The 26093-nt window shown below is 45.0% G+C and overlaps 2 protein-coding genes across 12 annotated transcripts in view; one reads left to right on the forward strand and one right to left on the reverse strand.

The window, feature by feature from the left end:
- Positions 1-5509, forward strand: part of EVL (Enah/Vasp-like) — a 164263-nt gene extending 158754 nt beyond the window's left edge. For all 10 annotated transcript variants that reach the window (XM_077269451.1, XM_077269492.1, XM_077269476.1 and 7 more), the window contains 2 exons: positions 340-397; positions 4870-5509. In XM_077269451.1, coding sequence (XP_077125566.1) covers positions 340-397; positions 4870-4907 — 96 coding nt within the window. In that variant the 3' untranslated portion in view covers positions 4908-5509. The remainder of the gene's footprint in view (positions 1-339; positions 398-4869) is intronic.
- A 501-nt stretch (positions 5510-6010) lies between these two features.
- DEGS2 (delta 4-desaturase, sphingolipid 2) overlaps positions 6011-26093 on the reverse strand; it is a 29934-nt gene continuing 9851 nt past the window's right edge. The window contains exons 1-3 of one of the 2 annotated variants that reach the window (XM_077269618.1): positions 19321-19683; positions 9592-10334; positions 6011-7280 (exon numbers count right to left, since the gene is read on the reverse strand). In XM_077269618.1, the coding sequence (XP_077125733.1) occupies positions 7137-7280; positions 9592-10334; positions 19321-19402 (969 nt within the window). In that variant the 5' untranslated portion in view covers positions 19403-19683 and the 3' untranslated portion in view covers positions 6011-7136. Of the gene's footprint in view, positions 7281-9591; positions 10335-19320; positions 19684-26093 lie in introns of those variants that run through there. The other variant, XM_077269627.1, reaches the window with a different exon arrangement.

Raw genomic sequence — 26093 nt, forward strand, 5'->3', positions numbered from 1 at the left:
CCATTTGCACTCTCTGCTTGCTTTCAGCAAATTAAAACATTCTTGATTTCCTGCAGAGGCTGACAATCTGTGCTGGTCTAGTACTTTTTGCAGCTATGGTTTGTTACAGTGGTATCTAGTCTAAAGAACCCCGCAACAGTTAAAGTACCATTGTGCCAAACTGAAGGGGGTGACTCCAGGATTTTAGATCATAAAAGATCACATCACATGTAAAGATTTCTATATAGGTTTTTATTTTTCAGTGGAAATTGATTACCCCAGGAAAATATTTATGACTTTTCTTCTATAGGGTGCCCTTTAAAGTAATTTGTTAACATGTTTGTTTGTGTTTTTTTTAAGGAAATACTAGAGGAAGTTGTTAGAGAGTTACATAAGGTCAAAGAAGAGATTATCGATGGTAAGTTCATCCTTACTAGTCTATTTCTCTTATCACAGCATTGTTTGAAACCCTGCAATATTCATGTTGACCACTAGATGTCACCAGCAGTCAAACTGACTTCACTTACAGCCTGCAGTAAACAGCAACCAAATGTTTTAGCATTATTAGGGCTTGTGCACACGCTGCGGATTCCATTGCGGAATTTTCTGCAGCAGATTTGATAAATCCGCAGTGCAAAACTGCTGCGGTTTTTACTGTGGATTTATCGCGGTTTTTATTGCGGTTTCCTCTGTGGGTTTTCACCTGCAGATTTCTATTGGAGCCGGTGTAAACCCGCAGCGGAATCCGCACAAAGAATTGACATGCTGCGGAAAATAAACTGCTGCGTTTCCGCGTGTTTTTTTCCGCAGCATGTGCACTGCGGATTTCATTTCCCATAGCTTTACATGGTGCTGTAAATGCATGGGAAACCGCTGCGGATCCACAGCTGCAGAAACGCTGCGGATCCACAGCGTGTGCACATACCCTAAAGGAAATTGTCCTACAACTGTTCCAAGTGCAACACTAATTTTCTCCAGTGAAATGATGAACGCAAAGGTTTTGCCACTTTTATATACTTATTTATTGACTTGTATAGAGGCCCTTCGGGTTCCTTACATGAATCAGTGGGGTCTATCAGATGCTGCTCAGTCATAATTTTCAGGACCTGGCAGTCGGCAATTTATTATTATGCTATCAAGATGGAACATAAAAATATGATGTTTGTATATGAACTTTTGGTTCCTTGAAGAATTTGGGTCTCAATATAAAATCTCCTTCAGGGCCCCCCAATTATTACGAATTTTCATATCAAGTCTTCCCATTAGATAGTGATCGGCTAAACAAATCTGATCCTTAATAGTGATGAACGAATGTGCTGGGATAAGGTGTTATGCTCAGGTGCAAAGTGTCTGTGGCTTGCTCGATGTTTGAGTGTCTGCGGCTGCATGTCTCGCGGCTGTTAGACACAGTACATTGTCTGTCAAACAGCCATGAGACATGCAGCCGCAGGGACTCACACATAGTATCCGAGCAAGCCGCAGACACTCAGCACCTGAGCATGATAACATCTTATCCAAGCATGTTCGCTCATCACCAGCTGTCACCTACAAGGTAATATCCCTTTGGAATCCACGGTCTGTATGTAACAAGCTTCCTTTTCTGCACAATTACTTTCTGAACAACTCTCTGAATCTGTTGGCCCTCACTGAAACCTGGATTCAGGATTCTGACACCGTCTCCCCTGCTGCCATTTCCCATGGTGGCCTACAATTCTCCCATTCCCCGAGACCCACAAACAGATATGGTGGTGGAGTCGGCATACTCCTGTCCCCACAATGCACCTTCCAGGTCATCCCCCCCAGTTCCATCACTCTCATTCCCTACTTTTGAGGTCCACACCATCAGGCTCTTTCGTTCTCTCTTCCTCAGAGTAGCGGTCATATACCGGCCCCCAGGCTCACCCACCCACTTCCTGGACCATTTCTCTGTCTGGCTGCCACACTTCTTGCCCTCAGAACTCCCAACCCTTATCCTGGGAGACTTCAACATCCCCATAAACAGCCCCACTTCCACATCTGCATCCCAGCTTCTATCACTAACCACTTCTTTCGGCCTCTCACAGCTCTCAACCTCTGACAAACACAAAGACGGTAACACCCTTGACTTGGTCTTCTCCCGGCTCTGCTCAATCTCCTACCTAGATAACTCACCGCTTCCCCTCTCTGACCACAACATTCTCTCCTTCACACTCACAATTCCTCACCCACTCCAGCACACTCCTACCTACCACACATTGAGAGTTAATGGCGTGTAGATTTCTCAAACACTTTCAGACTCCTTATCCTCATCACTGTCCCCAATCTCCTCTTTTTCCTGTCCTGATCTGGCTGTACATCACTACAATGACACTCTTACAAGTCCCCTTGACCAAGTAGTTCTTCTCACCCTCAGAAACCTCCAAACACAGAGTAAAACAGCCCTGGCTCACATCGCAAACTCGGCTTCTCCAGCGATGCTCTAGAAGTGCTGAACTCTTATGGAAGAAAACTCCCACACCAGAAGACTTTATCCACTTCAAATTTATGTTAAGAACCTATATTTCTGCCCTTCACCTCGCCAAACAGACCTACTTCACCACCCTGATCTTCTCACTATCCAACAACCCCAAGAAACTTTTTGAAACCTTTGACTCCCTCCTCAGGCCAACAGCACAAGTCCCTATCACAGACATTTGTGCTGATGACCTGGCCTCCCACTTTATAGAGAAAATAGATAATATCCGTCAGGAAATCCACTCCCAGCCAGCAAGTGCAGTGACTCCCATCCCTCCCTGCATTTCCCCTGGCTCACTCTCCACATTTGATCCCATCACAGAAGAAGTCTCCAGGCTCCTCTCTTCTTCTTGTCCGACTACATGCACTACTGACCCCATTCCCTCACACCTCCTCCAGTTGTCACAACTCACCTAACTACAATCTTTAATCTCTCCCTCTCCTCTTGCATTTTCCCCTCCTCCTTCAAACACTATCATTACTCCATTACTAAAGAAACCCTCTCTCGATCCATCCTGCACAAACAACTACAGACCAGTCTCCAATCTCCCCTTCATCTCTAAACTCTTGGAGTGCCTGGTCTACTCCCGCCTTACCAGTTACCTCTCCACTCACTCTTAGACCCTTCACAGTCCGGCTTCCGCCCCCTACATTTGACAGAAAATGCACTAATCAAAGTGACCAATGACCTTCTGACAGAAAAGTGTAACGGTGACCACTCTCTGCTCATTCTTCTCGACCTTTCGACACTGTTGACCACCATCTCCTACTGTCTAAGCTTCAGTCACTAGGCATTAAGGACACCACTCTCTCCTGGTTCTTTTCCTATCTTTCTGACCGCTCCTTCAGTGTCGTTCGTTGGCTCCACTTCGTCCCCTCTTTCTCTCATTGTCGGGGTACCTCAGGGCTCAGGCCTTGGCCCCCCCTTCTCTTCTCACTCTACACGGCCCCAATTGGACAGACCATCAGCAGATTTGGCTTTCAGTACCATCTTAATGCCGATGACACACAACTATATACGTCATCCCCTGACCTTACTCCCGCTGTACTACAGAACACCACTGACTGTTCGCAGTCTCCAACATCATGTCCGCTCTCTTTCTGAAACTCAACCTCTCCAAAACTGAACTTCTTCTGCTCCCACTTTCTACTATCCTCCCTAAGCCTGACATTTCCCTCTCCGTGGGTGGCACAATAATAACACCCCGGCAGCAGGCGGCTGTCTGGATATTATGTTTGACTCCGATCTCTCCTTCACATCCCATATACAATCTCTTGCCCGCTCTTGCCGCTTACACCTAAAGAACATCTCTAGAATCCACCCTTTTCTCACCATGGAAACAACAAAAACCCTCACTGTCGCCCTGATCCACTCCCGCCTGGATTGCTGTAACGCTTTATTAATTGGCCTCCCCCTCACTCGACTTTCCCCTCTCCAGTCCATCCTTAATGCAGCAGCCAGGGTCATCTACCTGGCTAATCGGTATTCAGATGCAGCTTTGCCAGTCATTACCCTGGCTGCCCATTCATTATAGGCTACAATTCAAAGTACTTGTTCTCACCCACAAAGCTCTGCACAGTGCAGCACCCTCTTACATCTCCTCCCTCATTTCGGTCTATCGGCCTAACCGACCTCTTCGCTCTGCAAATGACTTTCGCCTAACCTCTGCACTAATCCGTACCTCCCACTCCCGACTCCAAGACTTCTCCCGGGCTGCGCCAATCCTCTGGAATGCTCTACCACAAGATATTAGGACCATTCACAATTTGCATAGTGTTGAGCGCGCCTTCAAAACATATTTGTTCAGAGTGGCATATCACATTCACTAATCAGTTATTTTATATTTGTGTGTGTGTGTAGCCCATTCACTATCTCCATCTACCCCCCACCCTCTGAAGATGGCTGGACCTTCATTGTAAATACATCATTGTAAATACCTGCACTTTGTATCTCCCCCACCTCATTGTAGATTGTAAGCTCTCACAAGCAGGGTCATGTTATTGTGCTTTAATGATTGTATTGTTAACGTTGTTACTTATGACTGTTGTGTTTGAAACTGTTAAACTGTAAAGCGCTGCGGAATATGTTGGTGCTACATAAATAAATGATGATGATAATTATTATTATTATTATACATGGGTGGCCTAGATTTTCACTAATTTGCTATTTTATTTGTTTTATTTTTTTATATTTTTTTATTTATTTATTTTTTTGACGTTTTAGGCTACACCCAATTTTTTTAAAAAACTACCAAAAAACATCACAAAAAAATGCTTAAAGCCATCTCCTCTTAGTGTTAACAGAGCCTGGAGTGACATGAATATTGCATTGCTGGAGTAAAGACCAGCAGGGAGGACACAGATCACTAATCAGCCTGCTTTTCTCCTCTCTTTCAGCCATCAGGCAGGAGCTGAGCAGAATCAGTACCACATAATCATGGAAGGAGCAGTCCGGTCCGGGAATGTACAGTGGAGTCCAAGCAGGGCTGATGATTTGCGTGTTCAGATGGTCACTGAATTAAGGGGACTGCACCTGCACCTGTTCCTATCCCCGTAGCAGACACACTTTGAAGCTTGCAGCCTTGGATTTTGCTTTAAGTCTTACCATGAAAGAAAAAAAAAATTTATTCAAACATTTGACATTTGGGGATTTTATTTTTAGACTTCATCTGACTTTGCACACCGAGATTCGTCAGCCTTTTTTTTTGTTTTCTTTTTTGTATGATATATTTGCTTATTTAAACGTATTTTTCATTTAGTAGTAGTTACGGAAAAAAATTAAATAAGAGAAATGTGAGCTATTTGCTTTCTTAGGATGACCTCAGAGTAATTTATCCGGTAGTCTGCAGTGTTAGGACCCTTTCTTGCCAACCGATTTTATTGCAAATATCACGAAGGAACCAGACACACAAACAAAAAAATCGTATGGTGACAAAAAGAAAAAAAAAAAACCTTCCACCTCATCACAATATTACGATGGTACATCAGTGCACCAGTAGCTGTATTCATATTGGTAATAAATTGTTTATTGTCCAGACTGATGAATTTCGCTGATTTTTTTTGGAGGCGAGGGAATCTGGTAAGGTGGCAGCCCTCTGTTTAGGGGCATTCTAAAGGAGTTTGCCCATTTTAGACAAGCTCTTAAAGGGACTGATCCTTACAGGAACTGGTCAGTTAATCAAACCCCCTTCTGGCCGAGTGAGGCATTGCACCATACTAACAAATTCATTAAAAGACAAATGGCGGAATCGTAATTTTAGTCCAAATACGTGCATTTATGTGAAAAGAAATGCCCCTGAAGGTGTCCATATCTTAAGAGAATAACGAGTGACTTCGCAGGGAATGCCCACTGACCTCTGAACTTGCAGGTCTGTAAGCTGTGTTAAGGAGGTCTTGAAAATAAAAGCAGAAACACAAGTACCCTGGACCTACAGACATATTACGGACCTTTTATTAAGACCCTCCGCTCTTTGAGCAGGGAAACCAAGAAGCTATGAAAGCATGTCAATGGAAAGGCTGAAAAGACGACCACATAAAAGAAAAATGCTGATGTTTTATTCAGTTCTTTAATGGATTTACAAAAAGGACCAAAAATTGACTCAAAATATGGAAAAAAAAGGATAACAGAAAGTTGAAGAAAAACATTAACAAAATTCCCCAGGAAAACAAAAAAACTTCAAAATTAAAAAAAAACAACAAAAACAAAACAAAACAAAGCAGCATTCACTTAAGCAGATTTCACTTGAAAAACCTGTTTTTGACCTCTAGAAAGAAGAATAAATCTTTGTGGTGACATAGCCTTGTCTTTTTCTGAACTGCTTTGTGCTGATTTATGACCACAGACCACATTAAAGTTGAACTGAACATTGACGTGGTCATAAAAAAGCAAACAGTAGCCTGGAAAAGGACAGATAAAGGTTAAACTGTCAGAAGGAGCTCACTGACGGACTCTTGAGTTAACTAACTCTGCAGCTATAATTCAGGGAAATAATAATAATGCTGTGAAAGCAAAACTTCTGCAAAATTTGTGAAAAAATTGCCCCCCAAAAAGCAATCATATCTTGGGAAGAGAAGAACCAGGTGGGAATTCCCACTGAGCGGAGCTCTGAACTTGCAGGTGCACAAGCAGCATGTCGAGACAAAGCAATACAGCCAACACCACAAGTAGAGCCTCACCAGAAAAGCAAATCGAGATCTAAGACGACATATGCAGAAACCTTTACAAAACACTCAACTAACAAATTAATGCAACGTTTCGGAGAGTTGGTGTAATAACACATGAATACATGGCCATGGCTTAACTCTTTGGCATTGGTGGTGGTGCATGAGGACATGCACCTCCAATGTGCTAAAGGGGTATTTTCTTTTTGTAAAAGGCACAAGCTTTTCTAATAATTAGATGCCAACTTTGGTGCCCAAAAATGCAGAAGATCCCACTAACAAAAAAAAAATACACTGAAAGGCCGGGAATACAAGTACGACCTCAGGTCCTAGTAAGATGTTAATAAGGGATCTCTATGTAGGGTCCACGGCGTCTCCTGACCTAAGGCACGGATCAGGAGAAAACCGCAGATATTCATCATTGCACGCAGCGTCTGCACAGTGTCACCCATCAGCCGGAAAGGCTGCACATAAAACGTTCTGCCAGTGATCGGAGAGGAGCGCTAGCTGGCGTTGGCGAGCTCGCATTCTCTTTTTATCCTTGAATAAGGTCCAATTTCTTCATGGAAGATGAAATCCCAGAGAACCCGGACCCAAGACTGGTGCTGAGGGAGACTGTCATAATACTCGGGAGCGATCTGCCGAACCTGCGGGACACAGACAGAGTTCAGCCCTTGTACAGCACACTGCAGAAATAAGGGGGAATGCTGGACAGTATATACCACGGAGATCTGTATGACTGGGTGATATTGGGTGGCCATACATGTAGATGCATGTCTGATGAGCCTGCTGATTTCAGGGTGACCACCGACCACCTAATGTCCAAGGTCTGCTGGGTAGGACATGTTGGGGATTTCAACATGCCCAATCCTCTACCTGCAGGAGATAATTCACTCCCTAAGATGTCTGGCAGTGGCCTACTCCCCTCTCCCTAATGAGAACACAAGCAGTTGAAAGGTCAACATCAAAAGAATCAAATAATTTCTACTGACTGGGCCATCATCTGATGCGTGTGGGGGTGCCCTAACTATTGGAGCGGACATACTGAATATCAACATACCCAATCTTCGGTCAGCAAGACAGATAAGCTGCCAGCAGTGTTTTCTGGTAACCGGATCCGTGCATCCCTTGACCATGAAACCACAAAAACGCATGCCCTTATCTCCTGCCTCCATTACTGCAACCTCCTGCTCTCTGGCCTCCCCTCTAGCACTCTGGCACCACTCCAATCCATCCTACACTCTGCTGCCTGACTAATCTACCTGTCTCCCTGCTATTCCCCAGCCTCTCCCTATGCCAAGCCCTTCACTGGCTTCCTATTGTCCAGAGGCTCCAGTTCAAAACCCTAACCATGACATACAAAGCCATCCACACCCTGTCTCCTCCATACATCTGTGACATGGTCTCCCGGTACTTACCCACACGCAACCTCCGATCTTCCCAAGACCTCCTTCTCTACTCCACTCTCATCTCTTCTTCCCACAACCGCATCCAAGACTTCTCCCGTGCTTCCCCCATACTCTGGAACTCTCTACCCCAACACATCAGACTCTCACCTACCATAGAAACCTTCAAAGAGAACCTGAAGACCCACCTCTTCCGACAAGCCTACAGCCTGCAGTGATCCTCAACTTTCTGAACTGCCGCATGACCAGCTCTACCCTCTCCTAGTGTATCCTCACCCATCCCCTGCAGACTGTGAGCCCTCGTGGGCAGGGTCCTCTCTCCCTCTGTACCTGTGTGTGCCTTGTATTGCTCATGATTATTGTACTTGTCTATATCTGCCCTTTTCACATGTAAAGCGCCATGGAATAAATGGTGCTATATAAATCTATATAAATGTAGAATAATAATAAATAATAATAATCTCCCCCTACTGAGGCCGTACCAAGCATGCATGTGTGTAATGATGGCCATGATCGGTCTATGGCAAGATTTAAAGAGCAAATTGTGCAATTTGTGAGTGCCAAGGAAGCCAGGGGGCCACCCATGCACTTATTTAGCTGGGAAGCAGCCTCCCATGCACACTCCCTTCGGCTGAGGCTACTTTCACAATAGCGTTTTTGGCTGTACGTTGCAATGCGTCGTTTAGGAGAAAAAACGCATCCTGCAAAGTTGCCCGCAGGATGCGTTTTTTCCCCATAGACTTACATTACCGACGCATTGCGACGTATCGCCACACGTCGCAACCGTCGTGCGACGGTTGCGTCGTGTTTTGGCGGACCGTCGGCACAAAAAAACATTACATGTAACTTTTTTTGCGCGTCGTGTCCGCCATTTTCGACGGCGCATGAGCGGACGAAACTCCGCCCCCTCCTCCCCAGACTTTGCAATGGGGCAGCGGAAGCGTCATAAGACTGCTTCCGCTGCCCACGTCGGGCATTATTTTCACAACGCGCGTCGGCACGTCGGGCCGACGCATAGCGACAGCCCCGTGCCGACGCTAGTGTGAAAGCAGCCTAAGGATGAATATGTTCTTGATAGAAAAGTAATAATTAACGACTAAACACTAAGCAAGAACAAAGGATCATGTTGAATGTAACAATGTCCGACCCTTCTTTACTGGTCAAAACTGTCAACCATATGCACAAAGCAGTTGGCTAAGGATAGAAAAAGCTGGTGCTAGGCATCATCAACAATGAGAACAGAGTATCAGGCCTATTACAATGCAACATGCCCATTCCTTTTACCCTCATCATCTCTCTGTAGGAAGAATTAGCACAACTCCATATACATAAGGGAAGGGGAAGCGATAAGTGAGGCCTGGGCATACTAAAATCCAACATGTCTGACTCACAGGTAGAGTGGGCACATCCCTATACACATCAGGAGGTCGGCTGGTTTGGATAACTTTTCTCTTACGCATATGGGACTAACTCCAGATCCTTCACTTTAGTGGATCACTCAGGGCTTCAGTTTTGGAGTTGGAGGCCACAGGTGTAAATTTCGAGCACCTACCAGGGGCAGCCGGCTTCCAGGAATGCTAGGAAAGTCGTGGTGCTCCGTGTGGTAGCCGACGTTAAAGGTGATTAAATTCAGACACCCGTAGTAGGAATAAGTCTCGTGTCCCTTCATAAACATGTAATGTTCTGCAATAAAGTGTCCGGAGATGGGGTGAAAGCCCAGGCAGAAGACGGAGCCGGCCAGCAGGTAGACCACAGGCTTCAGGCCCAACGCTTCGTACAGTAAGAAATCAGCGGAGAACTGGACCAGGGCGTTGCAGACCTCCATCCTGCTGACGGGCTTGGGGTTCACATACAGCGGCCGTAGGACGTAGAAGAGCGGCTGTAGGACCAGCCACAAGAGCTTCCGGACCGGGGTGCAGAAGAACCATCCTTCCAAGTCCGTGGGTATATCCACATCCAGGTGGTCTCCTCCCAGATAGCGGTGGTGATCGATATGATATTTTTTAAAGGACGCGGAGTACGGCATGCCAATTGGCAAGTTGGCAACAACTGCAAACCACCGGTTCCACTTTGCCTGCCGGTTACCAAAGGCCACGTTGTGGGAGATGTCGTGGATGGCCAACGTCAACGAGTGATTCACGCACCCGCCAAATGCATATGCCCAGAAGAAAACCCACTTCCAGGACAAGTCTCTGACTAGAAGACAGACCAGGAGCTGAGAGGCCACCATTGCTAATACCACCCATTTTAGATGATGATCCGGTCCCATAAGAGACTTGATTTCTGGATATTTGGCTACGAGAAAGGAAAGAAAAAAAAATTCTAAATAATTTCCCAAATAAAATGACCGATACACTTAATCAAATAATTAAACTGCAGAATTAAATTAAATTTAGGTCAAAATAAACCAAAAATTGCCAAACTTTGTCATAACTAAACTGAAAGGGATGTTGATATTCTAATTACCAGGATATTTGACAAGAGGCCAACTCCAGAGACGCCTCTTGCTCAGCGGATGGCTGTACGTTCAATACAATCAATGTTTTATCAGAAGGAGATTATCAATGCAGGACTAGGTGTCCTATGCCAGGTAGTCCAGTTAACCTATGTAACCCCCATGCCCAACACCGATTGGCTGCTTGCTAACAATGGACAGTGTGCACAGGAAGCAGCCATACAGTGGTGTGGGCGGGATTATACACCTTCTGAGCTCTGCTACATCTACAGCAAAAAACAAACAAAAAAAACAGGGATTCTATCAAAACTGCACCCATCAGCCCAGCAAGTGACTTAACAGTGGAATCAGGGTCTCAGCCCCTACATCAGGCTTCCATCTAACTCCGTGGGAAAAACCTTCTGAAAGATTCCCTTTAAGGCTGGGTTAAAGGTCTCAGGACTGCAATGCTACATCAGGACATAATGAAAGTGGATGTAATCAGAACGCGACTCACGTTGCGGAGACTGTAAAACAAGAGGTAAAACGTCTAGGAAAAATTGGATTTTTTAAAATTTAAAGGAAATGTTTCAACTGTTTTTTCCTATGCAAACTGTGTGCAGCATAAAGTAGGGGCAGAAACTCTAATTCCAGCGATGTATCACTTACTGGGCTGCTTGCTGTCATTTTGATAGAATCACAGTTTTCTCTGCTGCAGAGCTCAGAATGCCAAGCACACCCACACCACTGATTGGCCACTTTCTGTGTACATTATATCTGTGGTGGGGGTGTGGCTGGACCAGGTGTTATGACCCCAATGGCGAGGGTCTCAGAGGAACGTGGAAGTCTGCAGAATACAAAAATCCAGCTCATAGGGCAGTGGTAACTGGGTTGACCATATATCTACTCCTAACGCCAACACTAGAAGTAGCCGGGGATCATTCCTACGTTGATTCTAGATGACACGCGCCAGCCGGAGAATCTAGCTACCCCTAGTAGAGGAAAACAAAGACCTTTCTTGCCTCCAGAGAAGGGAACCCCAAAGCTGGATAGAAGCCCCCCACAAATAATGACGGTGAGGTAAGAGGAAATGACAAACACAGAAATGAATCAGGTTTAGCACAGAGAGGCCCGCTTACTGATAGCAGAATTAAAGAAAGGTAACTTATATGGTCAACAAAAACCCTATCAAAATCCACACTGGAAATTCAAGAACCCCCGAACCGTCTAACGGTCCGGGGGGAGAACACCAGCCCCCTAGAGCTTCCAGCAAAGGTCAGGATATAGATTTGGAACAAGCTGGACAAAAATACAAAACCAAAACAAATAGCAAAAAGCAAAAGGCAGACTTAGCTGATATAACTGGAACCAGGATCAGTAGACAAGAGCACAGCAGACTAGCTCTGATAACTACATTGCCAGGCATTGAACTGAAGGTCCAGGGAGCTAATATAGCAACACCCCTAACTAACGACCCAGGTGCGGATAAAAGGAATGACAGAAAAACCAGAGTCAAAAAACTAGTAACCACTAGAGGGAGCAAAAAGCAAATTCACAACAGTACCCCCCCCTTAGTGAGGGGTCACCGAACCCTCACCACGACCACCAGGGCGATCAGGATGAGCGGCATGAAAGGCACGAACTAAATCGGCCGCATGAACATCAGAGGCGACCACCCAGGAATTATCCTCCTGACCATAGCCCTTCCACTTGACCAGGTACTGAAGCCTCCGCCTGGAGAGGCGAGAATCCAAGATCTTCTCCACCACGTACTCCAACTCGCCCTCAACCAACACCGGAGCAGGAGGCTCAGCAGAAGGAACTACAGGCACAATGTACCGCCGCAACAAGGACCTATGAAATACATTGTGAATAGCAAACGACACAGGAAGATCCAGACGAAAAGATACAGGATTAAGGATTTCCAATATCTTGTAAGGCCCAATAAAACGAGTTTAAATTTGGGAGAGGAGACCTTCATAGGAACAAAGCGGGAAGAAAGCCATACCAAATCCCCAACGCGTAGTCGGGGACCCACACCGCGGCGGCGGTTGGCAAAGCGCTGAGCCTTCTCCTGTGACAACTTCAAGTTGTCCACCACATGATTCCAGATCTGCTGCAGCCTATCCACCACAGAATCCACCCCAGGACAGTCAGAAGGCTCCACATGACCCGAAGAAAAGCGAGGATGGAAACCAGAGTTGCAGAAAAAAGGCGAAACCAAGGTGGCGGAACTAGCCCGATTATTAAGGGCAAACTCAGCCAACGGCAAGAATGTCACCCAATCGTCCTGATCAGCAGAGACAAAACACCTCAAATAAGCCTCCAAAGTCTGATTGGTTCGCTCCGTCTGTCCATTAGTCTGAGGATGGAAAGCCGACGAAAACGACAAATCAATGCCCATCCTACTACAAAAGGATCGCCAGAACCTGGAAACTAACTGGGATCCTCTGTCTGACACAATATTCTCAGGGATGCCGTGCAAACGAACCACGTTCTGGAAAAACACAGGAACCAGATCGGAAGAGGAAGGCAGCTTAGGCAAAGGAACCAAATGGACCATCTTGGAGAAGCGATCACATCACCCAGATAACGGACATGCCCTGAGATAGCGGAAGATCAGAAATGAAATCCATGGAGATATGTGTCCAAGGTCTCTTCGGGACAGGCAAGGGCAAGAGCAAACCGCTGGCACGAGAACAGCAAGGCTTAGCTCGAGCACAAGTCCCACAGGACTGCACAAATGACCGCACATCCCTTGACAAGGAAGGCCACCAAAAGGACCTGGCCACCAGATCTCTGGTGCCAAAAATTCCCGGGTGACCTGCCAACACCGAGGAATGAACCTCGGAAATGACTCTGCTGGTCCACTTATCCGGGACAAACAGTCTGTCAGGTGGACAAGACTCAGGCCTATCAGCCTGAAATCTCTGCAACACACGTCGCAGATCCGGAGAAATAGCTGACAAGATAACTCCATCTTTAAGAATACCAACAGGATCAGCGACTCCAGGAGCATCAGGCACAAAGCTCCTAGAAAGAGCATCGGCCTTCACATTCTTTGAACCTGGTAAATACGAGACAACAAAATCAAAGCGGGAGAAAAACAATGACCAGCGGGCCTGTCTCGGATTAAGGCGTTTAGCAGACTCGAGATACATCAGATTTTTGTGATCAGTCAAGACCACCACACGATGCTTAGCACCCTCGAGCCAATGACGCCACTCCTCAAATGCCCATTTCATGGCCAACAACTCCCGATTGCCCACATCATAATTTCGCTCGGCAGGCGAAAACTTCCTAGAGAAAAAGGCACAAGGTTTCATAACAGAGCAACCAGGGCCTCTCTGCGACAAAACGGCCCCTGCCCCAATCTCCGAAGCATCCACCTCAACCTGAAAGGGAAGTGAGACGTCAGGCTGGCACAAAACAGGCGCCGAAGTAAACCGGCGTTTCAACTCCTGGAAAGCCTCCACGGCAGCAGGAGCCCAGTTAGCTACATCGGAGCCCTTCTTGGTCATATCCGTCAAAGGTTTCACAATGCTAGAAAAATTAGCAATAAAACGACGGTAGAAGTTAGCGAAGCCCAAGAACTTCTGAAGACTCTTAACTGACGAGGGCTGAGTCCAATCAAGAATAGCTCGGACCTTGACTGGGTCCATCTCCACAGCAGAAGGGGAAAAAATGAACCCCAAAAAGGGAACCTTCTGTACACCAAAGAGACACTTTGAGCCCTTGACAAACAAAGAATTTTCACGCAAAATTTTAAAGACCAACCTGACCTGCTCCACATGCGAATCCCAATTATCAGAAAAAACCAAAATATCATCCAGATAAACAATCAAAAATTTATCCAGATACTTCCGGAAAATGTCATGCATAAAGGACTGAAAAACTGAAGGCGCATTGGAGAGCCCAAAAGGCATCACCAAGTACTCAAAATGACCTTCGGGCGTATTGAATGCGGTTTTCCATTCATCACCTTGCTTAATGCGCACAAGGTTGTACGCACCACGAAGGTCTATCTTGGTGAACCACTTGGCACCCTTAATCCGGGCAAACAAGTCAGACAACAGCGGTAAAGGATACTGAAATTTGACAGTGATCTTATTTAAAAGCCGATAATCAATACAAGGTCTCAAAGATCCGTCCTTTTTTGCCACAAAAAAGAATCCCGCACCAAGAGGGGAAGAAGACGGACGAATATGTCCTTTCTCCAGAGACTCCTTGATATATGAACGCATAGCGGTATGTTCAGGTACCGACAGATTAAACAGTCTTCCCTTAGGAAACTTACTGCCTGGGATCAAATCTATAGCACAGTCACAGTCCCTATGAGGAGGCAGTGCACTGGACTCAGACTCACTGAAGACATCCTGATAATCAGACAAATACTCCGGAACTTCCGAAGGCGTAGAAGAAGCAATAGACACAGGCAGGGAATCCCCATGAATACCACGACAGCCCCAACTTGAGACTGACATAGCCTTCCAGTCCAGGACTGGATTATGGGTCTGTAACCATGGCAGCCCTAAAACAACCAAATCATGCATTTTATGTAAAACCAGGAAACGTATCACCTCGCGGTGTTCAGGAGTCATGCACATGGTAACCTGTGTCCAATACTGCGGTTTATTTGCTGCCAATGGTGTAGCATCAATACCCCTAAGAGGAATAGGATTTTCCAATGGTTCAAGAGCAAAACCACAGCGCTTAGCAAATGAGAGATCCATGAGACTCAGGGCAGCACCTGAATCTACAAACGCCATGACAGGATAAGATGACAGTGAGCAAATCAAAGTTACAGACAGAATAAATTTAGGTTGCAAATTACCAACGGTGACAGGACTAACAACCTTAGCTATACGTTTAGAGCATGCTGAGATAACATGTGTAGAATCACCACAGTAGTAACACAAGCCATTCCGGCGTCTATGAATTTTCCGCTCATTTCTAGTCAGGATTCTATCACATTGCATTAAATCAGGTGTCTGTTCAGACAACACCATGAGGGAATTTGCGGTTTTTCTATCACATTGCACCGAATTAGGTGTCTGTTCAGACAACACCATGAGGGAATTTGCGGTTTTGCGCTCCCGCAACCGCCGGTCAATTTGAATAGCCAGTGCCATAGTATCATTCAGACCTGTGGGAATGGGAAAACCCACCATAACATTCTTAATGGCTTCAGAAAGGCCATTTCTAAAATTAGCGGCCAGTGCACACTCGTTCCAATGTGTCAGCACGGACCATTTCCGAAATTTTTGGCAATACACTTCAGCCTCGTCCTGCCCCTGAGACATAGCCAGCAAGGCCTTTTCTGCCTGAATCTCAAGATTGGGTTCCTCATAAAGTAAACCGAGCGCCAGAAAAAACGCATCAAGATCAGCCAATGCCGGATCTCCTGGCGCCAGCGAAAAAGCCCAATCCTGAGGGTCGCCCCGTAAGAACGAAATAACAATTTTTACTTGCTGAGCAGAATCTCCAGATGAACAGGGTCTCAGGGACAAATACAATTTACAATTATTCACGAAATTCCTAAACTTAAACCTGTCTCCGGAAAACAGTTCAGGAATCGGTATTTTAGGTTCTGACCTAGGATTTCTGATAACATAGTCTTGTATGCCCTGCACACGAGTAGCCAGCTGGTCCACACTTGTAATCAAGGTCTGGACATTCATGTCTGCAGCAAGCATAGCCACTCTGAGGTAAAGGGGAAGAAGAGAAAAAAAAAAAACTCAGAATCTTCTTTCTTATAATCCCTCTTCTGCAATGCATTAAACATTTAATACTGGCCTGGCAAACTGTTATGACCCCAATGGCGAGGGTCTCAGAGGAACGTGGAAGTCTGCAGAATACAAAAATCCAGCTCATAGGGCAGTGGTAACTGGGTTGACCATATATCTACTCCTAACGCCAACACTAGAAGTAGCCGGGAATCATTCCTACGTTGATTCTAGATGACACGCGCCAGCCGGAGAATCTAGCTACCCCTAGTAGAGGAAAACAAAGACCTTTCTTGCCTCCAGAGAAGGGAACCCCAAAGCTGGATAGAAGCCCCCCACAAATAATGACGGTGAGGTAAGAGGAAATGACAAACACAGAAATGAATCAGGTTTAGCACAGAGAGGCCCGCTTACTGATAGCAGAATTAAAGAAAGGTAACTTATATGGTCAACAAAAACCCTATCAAAATCCACACTGGAAATTCAAGAACCCCCGAACCGTCTAATGGTCCGGGGGGAGAACACCAGCCCCCTAGAGCTTCCAGCAAAGGTCAGGATATAGATTTGGAACAAGCTGGACAAAAATACAAAACCAAAACAAATAGCAAAAAGCAAAAGGCAGACTTAGCTGATATAACTGGAACCAGGATCAGTAGACAAGAGCACAGCAGACTAGCTCTGATAACTACATTGCCAGGCATTGAACTGAAGGTCCAGGGAGCTAATATAGCAACACCCCTAACTAACGACCCAGGTGCGGATAAAAGGAATGACAGAAAAACCAGAGTCAAAAAACTAGTAACCACTAGAGGGAGCAAAAAGCAAATTCACAACACCAGGAGGCACAAGACACCTAGTCCTGCAGTGATAATCTCCTGTTGATTTCACTGATTTTATTGGCACAACAACACAACCAAGTAAGTGACACATGGCTGGAATCAGGGTCTCTGCCCCCTACATCATGCTGCTCTCCCGATTATATAACACAAACTTGCTGACAGATTCCCTTTAAAGAATAATTCCCAAAAACCAAGGTACTTGTTGAATCCATAAGGGAATAACTTGTTGATTTCTGGGCGTCCGAATGCTACAGATAGGAAACCAGTAATCATCAAGTAACCCCCTAATCACTATGGATAGGGGAAAACATACTGTCGGGAGCAAGAGCTGAACCCCCGCCATGTTATGCCTCTCAGAGGAGCAGCGATTCACTCAACACTTCTACTTTTTTTAGTGATAGCTGGGGGTCTCAGCACATGGACCCCCAAACAAAACATTTCCCTTGTCTCTATAACACATACAAGGATTAATATTACTGTTGCTGCCCTGAATCAGTACAGACAATGCCACTAAACCAGTTTCTGCCGCCTCCCCACCACCAGAGCTGCCGCCTCACCACCACCAGAGCTGCCGCCTCACCACCACTACCAGAGCTGCGGCACCCCCGACCTTCTTCCCCACTATCCCATAGAATGTAATCCTCTCCCCTCTGTACCAGTGTGTCACTGTAAATTTGTTTACTGTAAACGATATCTATAACCCTGTATGTAACCCCTTTCTCATGTACAGCACCATGGAATTAATGGTGCTATATAAATAATAATAATAATAATAATCCAGTAGGAGTGTTCTATATTAACCCCCAGACCACCGGGCATCTTAATATTAATGCATTCACCTCCTTAGACCACCACAGGGGTTAGTTGTTAACTCTTAAACCACTGGGGGAAATTCTGCAAACACCAATTACAATAGGCCGTTCCTCTCCACAGAAGTGAGAAAAAGAGAAAAACATGGCGTATTCTTAGGAATCACCGTGCTGAATAATGCACATTCTATGGTAAGCTAAAAAGAGTAGGGGAAGGGAGGCGACAACCGCTCTGAGCACAGATCAGACCTACCACTTACTACAGCTGAGGGATTGCTACAATTGCATCCAGTACTGACACTTCCCTAAATCAGCAGAACTAATCTATCACTTTCGCTCCGGTCCAGATTTGTTCCAATGTATCAGTGCACGTTACTGATTGGACACCAGAGAAAACTAACAACCCCTCTGCTGCGGTAAGTGTTCGGTCAGGATGATGGGTTTCACCTTCAGAACCCAAATAACAAAAAAAAAAAAAACACAGGCTATAACCAGAAAGCAGAGGCAAAACAAAAAATAAATTTAGTGTGCATTTTTGGCGTCAGTGGAGAAACACTGCAGAAAGAACTGACATGCTGAGAAGAAAAAAAGGTTCAAGCGCAAGAAAAAAAGTAAGAAAAAAAAAGTAAAAGTTACAAACAAAAGTTACAAACAAAAGTTACAAACAAAAGTTACAAACAAAAGTTACAAACAAAAGTTACAAACAAAAGTTACAAACAAAAGTTACAAACAAAAGTTACAAACAAAAGTTACAAACAAAAGTTACAAACAAAAGTTACAAACAAAAGTTACAAACAAAAGTTACAAACAAAAGTTACAAACAAAAGTTAAGAAAAAAAAGTAAAAAAAAATGCGAATTTAGAGATCTCATTTTGCTTTAGGGACTTGTGCACACGTCACATTTGTCAGTGCACAAAAAATGCAGCAACAGGAAAATGAAAGGCATCTTACATTTTTTATAACAATTTTGAAAACAAATAAACAAAAATGCGGATGTGCAGCTGTTTTCCATGCGTTGTACAGTACCATGTAAACCTATGGAAAACCAAATCCGCAATGCACATGCTGCAGAGAGAAAACCTCGAGGAAACGTAGTGTTTTTTCCTGCAGCATGTCAATTCTTTGTGCGGATTTCGCAGAGGTTTACACCTGCTCCATAATAGGAATCCGCAGGGGAAATCCACACAAAAACAGCACAAAAACTGCTGTATATCCGCGGGCAATCCGCAGTGCAGTTTCCTGCGGATTTTGCAAAAACAGTGTGGAAAAATCCGCACAACATTCCGCAAAGTGTGCACATAGCCTAAAACTCCTCAAAACTTTCTCTGAAAACTCTGCAAAAACACTCAGTGTGCACAGACCCTAAATCAGAATCTGAAAACACCGAGCAAGACAAAGTGGTTGTATGGCCCCCGGTGTCTGGAGCCCCCCGGTGTCTGGAGCCCCCCACCATTACACAAACCCCCCACGTACCGAGAATCTGTTTCCTGCGCTCGGTGTGCGGCTGATCCGTGTACACCCACTCAAAGTCTCCACGAGTCACCTTGTTGCCCATTGTGGCTCTTCCATCCCAGGACTGAGGGAAGTGGAGGAGCAGCTGGGCCTTATATCACCTTCCCTGCCCTGGGGGGCGGAGGCTGCACAAGCTGGACCCTGTATTGTGCTGCTGAGTGACAGCTGGACATGGGAGAGCCCCCCTATTACTGATCATAGAAGCCCCTACTAGAATGTACTGGGGCTCCTAACCCCACATCTTCAGGGCTCAGTTCACATGATGAGTCTTTGGTGCGTTTTTTTTCAGCTTCATTTTTTCATACACAAAAACTGGAGCAAAAATAAAAACATGTACCTAACTGTCCTGTCGCTGTGCTTATTTTTGTTCATTATTTTTTAACATTGTGGAAACTGACCTACGGTAAGTTGCAATTCAGAAATCCTCAGGTAAAAGGGTGAGGTTTTTTTGTTACTTAAATGCATGAAATTGGAGCTAAAAAAAAGATTTTTATAATTGGGTTTCATTAAAAAATGTTGCCCTGTGTGACTTCTATAGCGTCTGTGCTGCGCTGTTTATTGCCGGCTGCGGAATGAGTTGACTGAGAGGCAGTCAGTGAGCTTGGGAGTCTGTAATAATAATAATAATAATCTTTTTATCTGTCTTTTTCTGAGCTCTCTGAGCTGATTTATGACATCTGACTACATAAAAGTTTAAGGTGCAAAAAAAAAACAACTAAATTTAGCCCCAAATACATGCACTTAAGTAGGAAAAAAAAATGGCCTACAGGTGGAAAAAGAAAAAATGAATGTAATCCGTACATGACTTTATCGATACAATTTTAGCAAAGCAAATTTATGGGAAGTTTCTGAAGCAAAGTATTTTTATTAAAAACATTAATCCCTCCCCAAAAAAACTAAATCACAGCTGAAAACACAGTACTAAAAACAAAAGAAAAAAACAACAAAAAGCCAAAATCCCAAATAAGCTAAAAAATCTGCAACATCGAAATGCACCAAATTCTCATGGTGGGAACTCCTCTTTAAAGGGGCGGTCCACTACAATACTGCACTCTACAAACTGGCCCCCCAAAAAACAGATTCCTCCATTCCACTGTCCATGTCATCCCCAATTCTTCTGATGAGGGAAGTCACGAGACCTCTGCAGCCAATCAGGGGCTAAGATTGGATGGAATGTCATGGCTGCAGCCTGTCAATAGCTGCTGACTGGCTGCAGCGGTCACATGGGCAGGACACACTCAGCAGTGCGGAACAATGGCGGTGGTTCTTCATTGTCAGCATCTGGTAGTTTTGCTTTCTTTTATTTCAAAGCAACAATGGCCCCATTTGTAAAATACAGTATTGCAGCGGAAGACCCCTTTAAAGTGTTTTTCCCACAGAACCCTCATTTGATTTTATTTTGTTTTAAAGGGGTTGTCCAGGATTATAAAAACATGGCGGCTGTTTTCACGGACAGCGGAGTTCAGCTTTCTTTCTAGCGTGAAATTGAGAAGCGGCTGAAGCACTTTTCTGCACTTTTACCTTTTGCAACTTAAAGGGGTTCTCCGCCGCTGATCACTTTCACGATTCTCAGTTTAGTCAGACCATGGACCGTGAAATTGGCTTTAAAGAGACACATTAAAGGGGTTTTCCTGGACTTTATTGATAACCTTATACTTGGGATAAGTCATCAATGTCAGATTGGTGGGGGTCCGACCCCTGGCATGGATCAGTAATGAACCAGAACATCACAGCTCCGACCAATGTGTAGTGGTCGTTCTTAGTATTGCAGCTCCGATCACACTCCCTTCTATAGGAGTTGAGCTGCAGTACCGAGAGCGGCCACTACACAATTTATGGCGCTGTGCTATATCTGATATATTGCAGAAGCTTCATGCACCTGATCTGTGTGTCGGGGGGCCGACCCCCACCCATCTGAGATTGATTCAATCCTGGACAACCCCTTTAAGGATATAAAACCTCATATACTGAGCGTGTCACCTAGGTAGTGCCCTACCTGCAGTATCCCTTTAATAACATGGCCGCCTATCAGTCACAGCGGGCAATTTCTGTGACTTCTCCACTCTGTTTTCTTTACTCTTGACGCCCCTTATACGCAGTAAACATTATTTCCGTCTCCATTGTTCATCACTCTCGGCCATTGTAGGATTTCCCGTTCTCTGTGGGGTCCGGGGTCTTCTGCAGTCCCAGCACGTAGACATTACGGTGCCTTGTTCCTCAGATGTGCGGCTACGGGACTATAAATCCTGAGTGTCTGTAAACCTTTATGCAAATGGACCCTTTATGTTCATCCTGAGCAGCCTGCTTCATGTATATAATATTAGACTGGTAGAAAGTAATGGAGGCTGATGGCGCCAAGCAGTAGCTGAACTCATTAGGCTAATGCTAAAAAGTACAGATAAGGTTTTAATTCTACGCATAGATAAAATCCACACTTGTGATCAGCGGCACAAAGCGACCTAAAATTCGCACTGGTGATCCACTGCACGAAGAGACCTTAAATCTGAACTGGTAATCCACTGTACAAAGCGACTGAAAATCCGCACTGGTGACCTGTGTCATGAAGCGACCTAAAATCCACACTGGCGATCCACGGCATGAAGGGACCTAAAGTCTACACTGATGATCCACTGCACAAAGCGACCGAAAATCCGCACTGGTGATCTGTAGCACAAAGCTACCTAAAATCCGCACTGGTGACCTTTGACATGAAGTGATCTAAAATCCACACTGGTGATCCACTACATGAATCGACCTAAAATCTGCAATGGTGGTCCACTACACGAAGCGACCTAAAATCTGCAATGGTGGTCCACTACACGAAGCGACCTAATATCCGCACTGGTGATCCGTGACACAAAGCGACTGAAAATCCGCACTGGTGATCTGTAGCACAAAGCTACCTAAAATCCGCACTGGTGACCTTTGACATGAAGTGATCTAAAATCCACACTGGTGATCCACTACACGAATCGACCTAAAATCTGCAATGGTGGTCCACTACACGAAGCGACCTAAAATCCGCAATGGTGGTCCACTACACGAAGCGACCTAATATCCGCACTGGTGATCCGTGACACAAAGTGACTTAAATCCGCACTGGTGATCTGCGGCACGAAGCGACCTAAAATCCGCACTGGTGATCTGCGGCATGAAGCGACCTAAAATTCGTACTGGTGAACCGTAGCACAAAGTGACCTAAAATCCACACTGGTGATCCGTGGCACAAAGTGACCTAAAATCCACACTGGTGATCCGTGGCACAAAGTGACCTAAAATCCGCACTGTGATTCCCGGCACAAAGCGACCTAAAATCCGCACTGGTGATCCACTGCACAAAGTGACCTAAAATCTGCACTTGTGATCCGCTGCACAAAGTGACCTAAAATCTGCACTGGTGATCCGCGGCACGAAGCGACCTAAAATCCGCACTGGTGGTTGACGTCTGAGTGGAGTCTTTACACAGTGCCTTCTGCCACCATTACATTTAATAAACTTTCTACTATTTTCTGCCAATGGGATCAGGAGACCTGATGTTACATTCAGGAACTAGGAAGCCCAGGATGAACATCATAACATTGCAGTAGAAAATACAATACACGCTGCAGAGAAAATCTATTTATGCATCATGGATTTAACACTTTGTAAAGCAAAAGGTGAAATCTGCAGAAGATACCTAGATCATAAGGCTATGTGCACACGTATTTTTGAGGGCTGCGGATTTTTCCGCAACGGATTTCAGAAATCCGCAGGTAAAAGGCACTGCAGATCAACTGCGGATTTACAGCAGATTTTATGTGGAATTTGTGCGGATTCCACCTGTGGTTTTACACCTGCGGATTCCTATTATGGAGCAGGTGTAAACCGCTGTGGAATCCGCACAAAGAATTGACATGCTGCGGAATGTAACCCGCAGAGTTTCCGTGCGTTTTTTTACGCAGCATATGCACTGCGGATTGCATTTTCCATAGGTTTACATTGTACTGTAAACTCATGGAAAGCTGCTGCGGATCCGCAGCAAAATCCGCAACGTGTGAACATAGCCTAAGGGTCGAAAACTTCATCCTCTGCATGGCAAAGGGTTAATTGTTAACTCCCAGGTGAAATTAGAAAGTTCTCACCTATCTTGTTGACAACCCCTTTAACACCTTTTACACTGGCAGGCAGGCACCAGTGTATGGCGTGTGCTGAGTACCTGAACCTGGACCATACCCAATGGATGATGACTGTGTTATGCAGCCGGCAACTACATCTGACAGCAGTGACGGAAGCAGGCTCTGATCTCTGCTATTTCACCCCTTACGTGTAAGGCCGGGGTCACACTAGCAGTATTGGGTCAGTATTTTACATCAGTATTTGTAGCCAAAACCAGGAGTGGAACAATTAGAGGAAAAGTATAATAGAAACATATGCACCACTTCTGTATTTATCACCCACTCCTGGCTCCAGTGCCGGAAAAAGGGACACGTTACGGGTCGCAGAAAATGGAGACAGGACACAAAGGTTATTTTTTTTATATAAAGTTCTTATTTTTTCACAAATTGATTATAACAAGAATTCCATAAGTTTTTATCGCCGTAATCGTACTGACGTGGAGAATCGTGTTGTCAGGTCATATTTATCACACAATGAGCGCCATAAGGACAGAACCCAAAATACAACCTGTATTGGGAAATGAGCGGAGGATTCAGAACTACAACTCATCCTCCTATAGCTATGTCCACTGGAAAATAAGAATTAAAATTAATAGCTCGTGGAAGAAAAACTGAAGTGCAACAATGGAGAACTGACGGTCATAGAGCGCGTTCACACAGGGAAGAACCCCGGCCGATGGCACAGATCTGCTGAATATATTAGCAGCTGGATGAAATGCTGTGACTGCACAAACTATGGGGAGGCATCAGATGAGAACAGTTCTTATCTACAGTTGTGCTCAAAAGTTTACATACCCCGGCAGAATTTTTGCTTTCTTGGCCTTTTTTCAGAGAATATGAATGATTACACCAAAACATTTTCTCCACTCATGGTTAGTGGTTGGGTGAAGCCATTTATTGTCAAACTACTGTGTGTTCTCTTTTAAATCATAGTGACAACCCAAAACATCGAAATGACAATGATCAAACGTTTACAAACCCTGGTGATTTGGGCCTGATAACATGTTCAGAAGTTGACACAAATGGGTTTGAATGGCTACGAAAGGTCACTTCCTCACCTGTGACCTGTTTGCTTGTAATCAGTGTGTGCATAAGGGCTCCTTCTCACTTGCGAGAAATACGTGCCCTACCCTGCTCTGGCGCCGGCACTCCAGAGCGGAGCGTACAGCTCCATGTATTGCCGCACGCTCCGCTCTGGAGTACCGGCACCAGAGCAGGGTTTTAACCTGCGAGACTCGGACGTATTTCTCGTAAGTGAGAAGGAGGCCTAAAAGCTGAGTGAGTTTCTGGGATCCAGACTCCAGCATCCGTCATCCAGCCACTGACGTACGTATCTGGATTGTGAGTCATGGGGAAAGCAAAAGAATTGTCAACGGATCTACGGGAAAAGGTAGTTGAACTGTATAAAACAGGAAAGGGATACAAAAAGATATCGAAGGAATTGATAATGCCAGTCAGCAGCGTTCAAACTGTGATTAACAAATGGAAAATCAGGGGCTCTGTAAAAACAAAACCACGGTCAGGTAGACCAACAAAAATTTCGGCCACAACTGCCAGAAAAATTGTTCGGGATGCAAAGAAAAACACACAAATAACATCAGCTGAAATGCTGAACTCTCTGAAAACTAGCGGTGTGGCTGTTTCAAGATGCACAATAAGGAGGCACTTGAAGAAAAATGGGCTGCATGGTCGAGTCACCAGAAGAAAGCCATTACTGCGAAAATGCCACAAAGTATCTCGCCTACAATACGCAAAACAACTAAGACAAGCCTCAAAACCTCTGGAACAAAGTAATTTGGAGTGATGAGACCAAAACTGAACTTTTTGACCACAACCATAAACGTTACATTTGGAGAGAGGTCAACAAGGCCTATGATGAAAGGAAGACCATTCCTACTATAAAGCACGGAGGTGGATCGCTGATGTTTTGGGGATATGTGAGCTACAAAGGCACAGGAAACTTGGTCAAAGTTGAAGGAAAGATGAATGCTGCATGTTATCAGCAAACACTGGAGGCAAATTTGCAATCATCAGCCCGGAAGCTGTGCATGGGACGTACTTGAACGTTCCAACATGACGACGATCCAAAACACAAGGCCAAGTTGACCTGTCATTGGCTACAGCAGAACAAAGTGAAAGTCCTGGAGTGGCCATCTCAGTCTCCTGACCTCAATATCATTGAGCCACTCTGGGGAGATCTCAAGGGCGCAGTTCATGCTAGACAGACCAGGAATTTACAGGAACTGGAGGCTTTTTGTCAAGAAGAGTCGGCAGCTTTACCATCTGAGAAAATAAAGAACCTCATCCACAACTACCACAAAAGACTTCAAGCTGTCATTGATGTTAGAGGGGGCAATACACGGTGACAAGACTATGGAGGATGGATGTAATTGCAACAAATCCTCATTTGTGAGATTAGTTCTGTACAGGATTTATGAGAATTTGTGCTCTAATTCACTGACAGCAAACAGAGAGTTAAAGTTTCTGCAACCTTTCAGCTCACATATGGAGAGTAGTATTCAGCATGTACACATTACACAACCAGAGCTGTGGATTCCAAAATTTCGTCCAGACACAGGG

Source organism: Ranitomeya variabilis, chromosome 1 (assembly GCF_051348905.1).
Source record: "Ranitomeya variabilis isolate aRanVar5 chromosome 1, aRanVar5.hap1, whole genome shotgun sequence".
Classification (NCBI taxonomy): Eukaryota; Metazoa; Chordata; class Amphibia; order Anura; family Dendrobatidae; genus Ranitomeya; species Ranitomeya variabilis.